The sequence below is a fragment of the Neoarius graeffei genome, chromosome 9 (assembly GCF_027579695.1).
Source record: "Neoarius graeffei isolate fNeoGra1 chromosome 9, fNeoGra1.pri, whole genome shotgun sequence".
Lineage (NCBI taxonomy): Eukaryota > Metazoa > Chordata > Actinopteri > Siluriformes > Ariidae > Neoarius > Neoarius graeffei.
In genome coordinates this window covers 63,963,529-63,976,099 of record NC_083577.1, presented here as the reverse complement: position 1 = coordinate 63,976,099, position 12,571 = coordinate 63,963,529, and the positions used below count along the sequence as shown (strand labels likewise).

At 40.0% G+C, this 12,571-nt stretch overlaps 1 protein-coding gene across 1 annotated transcript; it reads left to right on the top strand.

Moving 5' to 3' along the window:
• The first annotated feature begins 424 nt into the window (after positions 1-424).
• Positions 425-11,567, top strand: csrnp3 (cysteine-serine-rich nuclear protein 3). Its single transcript, XM_060928814.1, has 4 exons — positions 425-587; positions 6,454-6,713; positions 6,832-7,128; positions 10,410-11,567. Exons 1-4 carry the CDS (start codon positions 440-442, stop codon positions 11,565-11,567), a joined length of 1,863 nt encoding a protein of 620 aa, XP_060784797.1. The 5' UTR covers positions 425-439.
• Positions 11,568-12,571: the final 1,004 nt, after the last annotated feature.

Sequence of the window (12,571 nt, the reverse complement as noted above, 5' to 3'; positions counted from 1 at the left end):
TTTACGTTCCCAATATTCTGTGCCTAGGTGATGTTTTGTATCCCACAGTCAAAGCTTCAAACCTTATTTCACCTCATTTTCAGCCACACGTTTGTATGCCTGTGATCAGTTCATCCTCATAGCAGATACTGTTTATCACTTTACAGGGAGAGTCAAATGAAGACCCCCTTCTTTTCTGTGGCCACTCAATAAAAGATAGACTAAACACACTTCCTGGAACTTAGAAGCATTCAATTAGTAGTTTTTCCTCTTCCGTCTTCCACCTGAGGCCATTTGTGGCAAGGTGATCAGTTGCCCCTGGAAAGAAAGAGAGAGAGAGAGAGAAATTGTTGCTAATTGAGTGCTTTGAGGATTGTATTAGCCATAATCTAAGATATTAAAGAACCTTTCTCTTTATCTGTCTTCCTCACACACATGCAGGTGTGGCTCAGCAGCAGTCATGAGTGGAATACTGAAGAGGAAGTTTGAGGAGGTGGAGGGAGCATCACCGTGCTCCTCACTGAGGGAGTCAGAAGAGGAGGAGATATCGAGCAGTGAGAGTGGAGACAGCAGTGACAGCGTCAACCCCTCTGCCTCTCACTTCACACGTGAGTCATCACTGCTTCCTTTGTCGTCATTATCATCACCAGGATACATCAATGTCTGCTTTTGTATAATAGAGTTTGTACATTTAACAATGATTCAGCATTGACATTTACTCTGGCTTAGAGAACAGTGTTATAAAAATAAAAAAGTCCTACCTGATGAATCATATTCAGTGTCCCCTGGAAAAGCAGTTAGTCATAAGTCACAAGCTAAATATTTTCTCAATCACTTCTTTTTCCATTGGTCTCTCAATCTCTTGATTGGCCTGTAACGTATAAAGCAATGAGTAATATTCCTGCATGTGCACTCTTGGCAATAGAAAATGCTTGTGAGGTTCTCCAACAGCTGAATTTAGCACTGCTATTTAATATTGATTTTCATCTGAGTCTGTAGTGGTCTATAATAAAATATTCATTATGACAATAAACCTAAAACGACTGCATCTCGCAGGTTTCAGCATCAAGTGGCTACACTCCATGCATGCTTTGTGTTTTCTGGTATTTGACTTCATTAAATGAGAGAGAGCTACTAAGTATTTAAGAGTATGCTGTCCTAAAAACACAACATATTATAAGGGCTATGGAAAAAACAGAAAAAATCTCTTGAGGTTTTTTTTTTTTTTTTAATAAAGGGCCACTTTATCACATTAGATCAATTTATATTACAACAGAGATTTGTGTTGCAATGAGCAGTTAGAGATTTTTCAGCTGCACCCACTTGCTACTGCAATAAAACCTCGAGCTGTCTCTTATTTAGAGCTACAGCAGGAAAGCCCAGGCCAATGAATCTATGATTTAAAACTGCTGCAGGCGAAGCTACACCAATGAATCTGTGATCCTCACCCCTTACAGAGTTCAGTGAAAGAGTGTGTGGGTTTCTAAGAAAAAGCCACAGCTGAGTAAACCTAACCCCTATTGCTCATCACATAGGCTAGCACATGAGCTGCTTACTGAGCCTGTGGGTAGCAGCTCCCTTTTCATGGCTCACGCCAGCTAAGTGCCTGATGCTGATGCTCATTAATGATTAATAACAGCAAAGGTGCCTACCTCAGTGCTAATAGGTGAGCAGCGCTTTTGTTCTGTGTTGCTTCAGAGCTGGGAGATGGGTTATTTCCAAAGCAAGCGGCACATCCCAGAGATCTTTCCTCATTGGCTAGTACAGCCAGATAGGTGTGTAGGGAGTACAGGGTGATGTACGCTCAAGGCATACACGTGTAACACTAATTTCACTGTCCTATTACCAAAATGTAGCCTAGTGCAGGATGATGTGCTTTTGTTTTCCCATTTTTTAACTCTCTATTTGACATTGGTTATGGTTAGTAGTTATTTTTTTCTACTTGACTGAGAGGACTATGTTTGGTTCAACACAACTAACATAAACTAAATTTAAAAGATGAAGAGAACACCAAACTCCTTAGTAACTGCTTCAGCAAACACATACTTGAGTTATATCATAATATAATAAGATTTTGTAATATTATGTGTAGCTGTGTGTTGTGTATAATGTATTGTATAACTGGGTATGTAAATATATTATAAAGAAGAATATTGTACCTTGGTGCTGTTGAATTCTCAAATCTGATTGGTTAGATTGTGTTAAGAAAAGTGATAACACTTTTTTGAAGCAGATGCAGTTTTATTCATTTTATATAACTGCAGTTCTGACAGTAGTTCTGACTGCAAGGTTAATATTAAGGCGCTTGTTTTAACAGGGAGAAAAAGCATTTCTTTCATTCGCAAGGTCTTGTATGGCAGATGTTTCTTTTAGCCTAATTTAAGCAGAATAATAAATGGCATGGTGGTGCAGTGGTTAGCACGGTCACCTCACAGCAAGCAGGTTCTGAGTTCGAACCTCACGGCCTTTCAGTGTGGAGTTTGCATGTTCTTCTTGTGCCTGTGTGGATTTCCTCCGGGTGCTCTGGTTTCCCCCACAGTCCAAAGACTTGTGGATTAGGTTAACTGGCTACTCTAAATTGTGAGTGTGAATGCTTGGCTGTTTCTGTGTTAGCCCCATGATTGGCAGCCTGTCCAGGTTATAGAGGATGTGCAGTCACGTGACCCGTCCATGTTTACTCCGCCATATTGGACGGCTTCAGGATTGTTTACCTTGCGCGAGTGTAATGGATCCAGGGAGTAATCCCCAAGAAAATTCAGAAAATACCCCATCTACATCGCGCAATAACTTGTCTAAGTTTGTTCAGCATCTTGAAAGTGACGTGAGGCAGCGTTACGTGGAAAAGTGTTCCAGGTTGGGGATTGCAGATCCGTACAACTTGCCACAATCCTTGTTCAGGGAAATTCGGAGCTGCGGTGCCGGCGATTTGCCCGATCTCGCCTACCACGACATTTGCAATTTTCTTGTTAATCGTGAATTGTGTTACACTGGCAAAGCCCTCAAAGCTTACAAGAGCCTGGAAGCTTATAAATATTTTGTTGCGGGATGGGCATCCCAACTATACCTCTGGAAGGTTCTGAAGAAGAATGTCTACTTGATAACCTCACGGGTAAGTGGCATTAAGACGTTTATCATAAAGAGACTACGCAGGACGTTTTATCATAAGAATGTTCGAAATCTAAACTCAGTTCCAGATAATGACAGGGTTGTAAATATGTATGTTTTTGTCTGAAAAAAATATCACAAGTCACCGACTATGCAGTTATCATTCAATCCAAAAATCAACTTAACAGATGTACTCGGAGTATTAAATTAGAAGATTACCCCTACCTGATATGAAGTGTTCACTACAAATTCGGCTGGTAGAACTGGGGTTCCAGTTTTCTCTTCGCACAGCGGACACCCATTTTGCGCATCTCTCCTCGTCTGCGGGGAATCTATAAAATGACAGGCCCTCCTTTTGGCCCTGTCTATTGGTACAACCAAATGCTGAACAAGATATAACCATTCTCGAAAGATCTACTCCCACACACTTGATAATTAGAACAGGTTCGTCTAAGTTCTATGCGCGGCCATGCCGTCCAAGATGGCAGATAAACAAATATCACGTGACCTCGTGACGTCACATGCACGCTCTCTATACCCTGCCTCTTGCACAGTGTCAACTGGGATTGACTCTAGCTCACCCGCAACCTGCAATGAATAAGTGGTATAAAGAATGCATGAATAGATGAGTTAAAATGTGTTTTTATGTAATAAAGAGAAATGTATAATCAATCATCGATATGGGTATAAGCTTTCTATGATGACACTTGATTTCCATTTATGGAAGGAGTCTTCAGTGTCAGTCAGAGTCGGCAAAGTCTTCAGGAGACAGGTTTGTGCGTTTTGTAGTTTCTCAGTAATGTGACAAGCTGGATGCTTTGCCTTTGAGAAAATAAAAGAGACTACTGAGAGAACAACTGTTTATAGCTGCTATAAGTAATAACAGGAACTAATGTTCCATAATATTAAATGTAACTATAAACTGATAAAAAATTATTATTATTCTCCTATAACAGCATACACCACCATGTTTTATTTTTGAATTAATGAGTGAATGAGCAAATCAGTAAATTTGAATTATGGTATGTTTATTCAAAAAAAACCCTATGTATTGAGGACAGATATTTTAACATTTGTTTGCAATCTGACTATCCTAATTAAATAAAACAACAACAACAACTACTACTACTACTACTACTACTACTACTACTGTTGTATTGTATGTTGTTAGACGATTCACTAAGTATTTCTTTATTGAGCCCAATAACAATCGGACCAGGTCATGAAGCTATTTTTAAAAATTACAACAATGTCTGTACACTCTTGGGCGGGGGGGGGGGGGTGTTCTGTTATGCACCATAAAGAGTCCTTTGGAGAACCCTTTACAATTCTGTACAGGAAGTCTATGTATAGGAAGCATAGACTTTAGGAAGTGAACAGTCTTAATTATGCAAAGAATTTTTATTCTTCATTGTAAGAGAGTATAAAATAATCTAATATATAATACTTAGAGGTACAATCACATTTTCAATATTTTCTTGTGAATGCAGCACGTTATAGCATGATTTTCAAAAAGTGGAAGACCTTTGCTTCCTGTGTGTCAATCATTCATGCAGCTCACATCCTGGATTACTCTTCCCACCATCTGGAGAGGCATTTAATTTTAAGAGCTCCATCACACCTCAGGGTTGTTTAATGCTTCATCCTGCTGTCTGTCAGTCGCTCTGAGACCATGAGATTCAATTTATTAGAAGTTTTAATTCAACAGAAATGTGTGATTCCTACTACTGTGAATCTTCTGGTCCTTGTATTTTAAAACACCCTCCATTTTCTCCTAGATTGAAAAGAAACCATAAATCTGAGTTGTATTGTAACAGATCTTGTATCCACAGGAATCACATTAATTGCATGAATAGCCATAAAGACAAAAAATAAGATAAATCAACATTTATGGTGAGTGAAGCTTGAAGATACAAAGAATCATTAGATGAATAGGAAGTAAATTATTTAATCACCTATCTGACTGTCTATTTTCTCATTTATTACATTCACACATTTGTGTAAGTACAAATGATATTTAAAATTGTGTCTTCTGTGTGCTTCTGCTTTACACTAATACTGAAGTTTGTGCTTCCCCATGCCGTGAGAATGTGCAAATGGACCATACTTCTGTCTGTAATGAAATGTCCTGTGCTCATGCTTGTGGGAGGTGGTGCTGCAGGAACAGATGGTTTCTATTTGTCCTGTGCATGTCTGACATGCGGGGGACTCAAGGAGGGGCTGTGGGGAACTCAATGGACATTAAAGCCAATATGAGAGACTTTTATGCTGTATATATTTACCCTGATGGAAATTCCTCCACCTTTATTTTTTTACGTACATAGCAACCCAGTGGGAAGCACAAGTCAGCACGTTCTTAAGCGGCCCAGTGGAGGTCACAGTAGGGCTGCACTTAAACAAGCTGTTCTGGTTCTCAGGTGTAGATGGCTGTTCTAATTTATGTGGTTCGCTTTATGAGGTAATTTGAAAGAGGCAATACAGGAAAAGCAGGTCTCTCAAAGCTGCAGCTGAATTGTTAACAGCCCATGTGGGTCTCTTGCACTGTTCAAAACAGATAATATGCTGTAATTCGAAAGGCCATTGTTCAAGCAAGACTACATATAAATCCCTTTATATTAGATAAATTGAAGAAATTTGGGTCAAAGACAGACGGCACCGTGGTGTAGTGGTTAGCACTGTTACCTCACAGCAAGAAGGTCCTGGGTTCGAGCCCAACGGCCGACGAGGGCCTTTCTGTGTGGAGTTTGCATGCTCTCCGCGTGGGTTTCCTCTGGGTGCACCGGTTTCCCCCACAGTCCAAAGACATGCAGGTTAGGCTAACTGGTGGCTCTAAATTGACCGTAGATGTGAGTGTGAATGGTTGTCTGTATCTATATGTCAGCCCTGTGATAACCTGGCAACTTGTCCAGGGTGTACTCCGCCTCTTGCCCATAATTAGCTGGGATAGGCTCCAGCTTGCCTGCGACCCTGCAGGACAGGAGAAGCAGCTACAGATAATGGATGGATGGATCAAAGACAATATGTGTCTTTTGGTGTCTAAAGGCATATATTAATATATGCAGTAGAATTATTCATGTGCATAAATATTATAAAGCATAACATATTTGTTTCAGTGAAAAATAAAATGTTAAGGAAGAAATGAAGTCCAAATCGATCACTCAAAATCTCAGAATAGCACATTACAATTCTAATATCTAGTGTGTAAAAATAGCTCACAATATCACTACATTCATTTCTGTGGCATGTGTTTACAAAAATTTCTATTTTAGTTTTTTGAAATCCATCCAGTTTTCAAAGCCATATTTATCTTGGGGTTGTTGGTTTTTTTTTTGTATTTAATATGAATTTTAAATTCTTTTTCTCCTCCAGCCTCCTCCATCCTGAAGCGAGAGAAGCGGATGAGAACACAGAGGGTGCATTTCGAGAAGGTGACGGTGTATTATTTCAGCCGGCGGCAAGGCTTTACCAGTGTGCCCAGTCAGGGAGGAAGCACCTTGGGCATGTCAAGCCGACACAGCTCTGTACGGCAGTACACACTCGGCGAGTTTGCCAAGGAACAGGAGCGCATACACAGGGACATGCTGAGAGATCACCTGAAAGAGGAAAAACTCAACTCCATCAAACTCAGGGTAGGAAACAGACTCCATTAGAAAAAAAATGTTTCGGAGGATGACTTTTATAGGAACTGGTGAGCTACAACAGGTACAGGCAGTAACTTAACTCTGTGAACTGCTTTTCTGTTTCTAGCTGACAAAAAATGGTTCTGTTGAGTCAGAAGAGGCCAATGCGCTCACGGTGGATGATATCTCGGATGATGACTTGGACCTGGACAACACAGAGGTGGATGAATACTTCTTCCTCCAGCCGCTGACCACGAAGAAGCGTCGGGCCCTGCTTCGTGCCTCTGGTGTCAAGAAGATCGATGTGGAGGAGAAGCATGAACTGAGAGCCATCCGAGTGTCACGCGAGGACTGCGGCTGTGACTGCAGACTCTTCTGTGACCCAGAGACTTGCACCTGCAGCCTGGCAGGCATCAAGTGTCAGGTAAACATGTCTGTATATAAGAAATCAGCAAAGATGTCTGGGGCACACACGCACTTTTAGAAAAAGAGGTTCCATCTTAGAGCATTTATTGGTTTGATCTTCTGGGGGGGGGGTATCCCAAAAACTTTCTACGTAAAACCCTACAACACAGCGTTCTCAGATAAAAAGAAAAAACACTTTTAGAAATGGTTCCTAGAAGAACCACCGTAGAAAGTGTTCCTCTTCCTCAAAGGATTCTGGAAAATTATAAAGTCCTCAAAGATGTTAATAACGTGGTTTCCAGAGATTTCATAAATTGTAGATAATTAACAGGAATTCTGTAGCGTTTGAAGAACCCTTCTGAAGTGCAAACTCTTTGCAGCAGCAAAGAACCTTCATATCATTTATAGGGTTCTTTAAATACTTAGAACCAATACTTAAATACTTAGGCCATCCAAAGAATGCTCGGGAAACCCTTTTGTGAATATAAGTGTACACACACTTTTACACAGATTGATCTATCTATCTATCTATCTATCTATCTATCTATCTATCTATCTATCTGTCTATCTATCTATGGTATCTATCTACAGTGGTGCTTGAAAGTTTGTGAACCCTTTAGAATTTTCTATATTTCTGTATAAATATGATTTTCACAGATTTTCACACAAGTCCTAAACGAAGATAAAGAGAACCCAGTTAAACAAATGAGACAAAAATATTATTCTTGGTCATTTATTTATTGAGGAAAATTATCCAATATTACATATCTGTGAGTGGCAAAAGTATGTGAACCTTTGCTTTCAGTATCTGGTGTGCCTCCCTTGTGCAGCAATAACTGCAACTAAACATTTCCGGTAACTGTTGATCAGTCCTGCACACCGGCTTGGAGGAATTTTAGCCCATTCCTCTGTACAGAACAGCTTCAACTCTGGGATGTTGGTGGGTTTTCTCACATGAACTGCTCGCTTCAGGTCCTTCCACAACATTTCGATTGGATTAAGGTCAGGACTTTGACTTGGCCATTCCAAAACATTAACTTTATTCTTCTTTAACCATTCTTTGGTAGAACGACTTGTATGCTTAGGGTCACTGTCTTGCTGCATGACCCACCTTCTCTTGAGATTCAGTTCATGGACAGATGTCCTGACATTTTCCTTTAGAATTCGCTGGTATAATTCAGAATTCATTGTTCCATCAATGATGGCAAGCGTTCCTGGCCCAGATGCAGCAAAACAGGCCCAAACCATGATACTACCACCACCATGTTTCACAGATGGGATAAGGTTCTTATGCTGGAATGCAGTGTTTTCCTTTCTCCAAACATAACGCTTCTCATTTAAACCAAAATGTTCTATTTTGGTCTCATTCGTTGACAAAATATTTTTCCAATAGCCTTCTGGCTTGTCCACGTGATCTTTAGCAAACTGCAAACGAGCAGCAATGTTCTTTTTGGAGAGCAGTGGCTTTCTCCTTGCAACCATGCCATGCACACCATTATTGTTCAGTGTTCTCCTGATGGTGGACTCATGAACATGAACATTAGCCAATGTGAGAGAGGCCTTCAGTTGCGTAGAAGTTACTCTGGGGTCCTTTGTGACCTCGCCAACTATTACACGCCTTGCTCTTGGAGTGATCTTTGTTGGCCGACCACTCCTGGGGAGGGTAACAATGGTCTTGAATTTCCTCCATTTGTACACAATCTGTCTGACTGTGGATTGGTGGAGTCCAAACTCTTTAGAGATGGTTTTGTAACCTTTTCCAGCCTGATGAGCATCAACAACGCTTTTTCTGAGGTCCTCAGAAATCTCCTTTGTTCGTGCCATGATACACTTCCACAAACATGTGTTGTGAAGATCAGACTTTGATAGATCCCTGTTCTTTAAATAAAACAGGGTGCCCACTCACACCTGATTGTCATCCCATTGATTGGAAACATCTGACTCAAATTAACTGCTAATCCTAGAGGTTCACATACTTTTGCCACTCACAAATATGTAATGTTGGAGCATTTTCCTCAATAAATAAATGACCAAGTATAATATTTTTGTCTCATTTGTTTAACTGGGTTCTCTTTATCTACTTTTAGGACTTGTGTGAAAATCTGATGATGTTTTAGGCCATATTTATGCAGAAATATAGAAAATTCTAAAGGGTTCACAAATTTTCAAGCACCACTCCTATCTACCTATCTATCTATCTATCTATCTATCTATCTATCTATCTATCTATCTATCTATCTATCTATCTATCTATCTATCTTCACTTTACAGACAAAAGATAATTCAAACACTACTAAATTGCAGACTGACAAGTTAAAACAGATTAAGATGTGATCAAGATCATCTTTATTTGAGATATAGCCTTATCAAATTAAGACATGAAGCATGAAATAGATGACACAGATGAGCTGATAAATGGAGTTAATTTATGTTAAGATGTCTCATGCTTTTACTTTGGACATTCCAATGAGGTTTCATGTTAAGTTCCATTTAGATCTTTAAGCTAGACGACCTTTTGATTTCATAAAATCGGTGAAATTTAGTTCCCTCTGAAATTTGGTCATTGTGATATATGTTTATTTCTGTAATATCTAAAAAAAATATCAGGCCATTATGTGGCTAGGAAGTTATTTAAGTTGAGGGGATTCCTGAGCAAATTATGTGCATGAAATCGCTTGCTTCACACAGTCAAGCAGACAGAGGAAGTCTGTGTGCGCATGCTTACCTTCGTTGTCTTCTTCTTCTTTTGGGTTTTACGGCAGCTGGCATCCAGTGTTGCATTACTGCCATCTACAGGCTTACCTTGACCGTGCACTGACAGTTACATTATTCTGTCGCTAAATGAACAGCTGTTCACACCGAGGTGCTCGCTGACCGCCGATATTTATTAGTTTGATCCTGCATTTCCTTTCCTTCGCAGCATAACATCTTTTCTTCTCGCTTTCCTTTACTGTCATCGGTCTTTCACGTTTCATTCGCACACTCACGTCCTTCATTGTTCTCTCCTGTTTCAAATTTGTATCCCACAATGCCTTGCGCATACAGGGAAAGCCCACCATGTGATGCATGACATAGTATCTTGAATTGGGTCATGGTGAAGCAGGAAAAAATAGCGGAGCATTAATTGTTCTTTTTTTTTTTTTTACTAATTAAATCAGAAGTCTGTGATTTGAATTTGGTAGCTTTCAGTCCATTAAACAAAAATAACTGGGTGTCAGGGAAAATTCTTTTTATGACCTACACTTGAAAAATCTGAAAAGCAGTCTAGCTTTAAGGCTTGGTTGTGTTGTTTCCATGCAGGTGGACCGCATGTCGTTCCCGTGTGGCTGCACTAAAGAGGGCTGCAGTAATGCGGCCGGCCGAATTGAGTTCAACCCCATCCGTGTACGCACACACTTCCTACACACCATCATGAAACTGGAGCTGGAGAAGAGCAGGGAGCAGCAGCAGAGCTCGGCCCCTGGTCCTGCCTCTGTCCCTGCCCCCAATGGTTACCACAGCGAAACCAATGGCCACTGCAGTCCACTGACATCAGGCCAGCATGCTTTAGAATATCCCGTCCCTGATCCCGTCCAGCAAAGTGCCATCATGCACCTGCAAGCTGTGGATGATATGGATGAAGCCTTGGAAGAAGAAGAGGATGAAGAAGAGGAGGAGGAGGAGGAAGAAGAAGATGAGGATGAGGAAGAAAATGAAGATGATGAAGACGAGAGCAGCAGTTTGTGTAGCCTGTCGGACTCGAGTACACAGAGTCTGGCGAACAGTGACTCAGAGGAGGAGGAAGATGATGATGTTGATGAGGATGAAGACAAAACAGAGGAGTTTGAGGACGGCCTGACCATCGCTCCTTTGTCACACAATGAGGTGGTTTCCTCATCCTCTGTGATGTGCTACTCGGAGAACACGGTCACACAGGAGAACCAAACCAATGGCAACGCTTATTTTATCAACTCCTCAGCTGAATACTATCAGATGGAGAATGCCAGCTCAGCATCAATTTTAGCAGCTGCTAACCAGGCTAATGAGAGCTATGGAGGAGATTCAGCTTCATATCAAGAAAGGGTGAACAACACTAATGGAGTCATGGCACCAGGAGCCTTTAACATGACCACTGAGCATTACACTGACTATTCACAGCCACCTGAGGAACAATATGCCAATCATCATTTCACTCTCACTAATGGATCCTCAGCTACAATTGGCTGCTGTGAACCAGAGCAGGACAAAAGCATGCAATCGAAAGGGACCTACCACAGCCAATCAGGAGAGCTGAGTCAGATGGAGTACCAAAACTATCTGAACAATAACACAGAAGAGGGATATACAACTAACGGGAACTGTTTTGTGGTAGAGCAGCCAAAAGAGGTATCTCACAGCCTTTCTGAGGTTCCCTCTTTAGCAGAGACCACCAAAGGACCCCCAATACTGGAGCCTTTCCCTGAGCCCACCCCTGTTTAGATAGACACATTAAATCCATGAAGAGGAGAACACAAACGGTAAGCTATCAAGTGTTTGATTCAAATACCACACAGACTCAAATACGGGTCTTTGTTTCTACACTTGACATAGTTTAGTTTGAAGATGTTGACATGTATGACATTCATATTCATGTATTTTTCAATGAGCCAGAAAAAAAAATCCATAATTCTAAGTGCAAACTGAGATCATATAAACTGTAAGCTTTAGGCCTGTGCAATGTTATCTGGTATTTCAAAAGTCAAAGTTCTAGTTTTGAGCCGATATTGTGGATAGAACTTTTCTATGTCTATGTGTCAGTGGTGCAAAAAAAAAAATGTTGCCGTTCATAAATATATTAAAGAAAATGTGTATACTTAATCATTTTGATAAAAGCGCATGTTCTTTTGTAGCTTTTGTTGGCAATATATGGTTTTTGTATTGATTGCATTGATGTACTGTAAAAAAAAAAGATTAAGTTCTTGTTGTTACATATGTATATCATGCTTTTAAAGCATTTGTAAAAGCATGACGCCTGATCTTAAAATGTTTGCTGTTTTTTGCAATACCAAATCAGATGATTTAAGTTGTGAATATAATACACTTCATGAAGATAATGCACTTTTCCAGAGGCTGATGCCATGCAAAATGGCAAATAGTCTTGAGCAGAGCACTGATAAAGTGAACTATCTCTTACTCGACCATTATTTAATTTTCATTACACCATCCCGGTGGTGAGAGAATGAAAGAGTTCTTCATTTTTAGCAATTCGAACTAATATTTTTGGGATTATACAGGGACATCTGATCAAATGCACTTTGAAAAACATCAGATTAATTTGTTCTTAGGTACTGCATATCTTTTAAAATGAAGTTATGTGTTCAAATTATTTTAAAAAAAGTTTATAGGAAAAAAGGAAGGAAAGCAAGCATATTTCTGAAATTTAAATTGTAAAAAGTTTATCAAGTTAAACTAATCATAATGTGGAGAACCAGCAAGAGAGATAA

Coding starts and splice junctions, on each gene's coding strand:
- csrnp3 (XM_060928814.1), top strand. CDS start 440: ATGAGTGGAATACTGAAGAGGAAGTTTGAGGAGGTGGAGGGAGCATCA. Junction 588..6,453: donor CTCTGCCTCTCACTTCACAC/GTGAGTCATCAC, acceptor TTTCTCCTCCAG/CCTCCTCCATCCTGAAGCGA. Junction 6,714..6,831: donor TCAACTCCATCAAACTCAGG/GTAGGAAACAGA, acceptor TTCTGTTTCTAG/CTGACAAAAAATGGTTCTGT.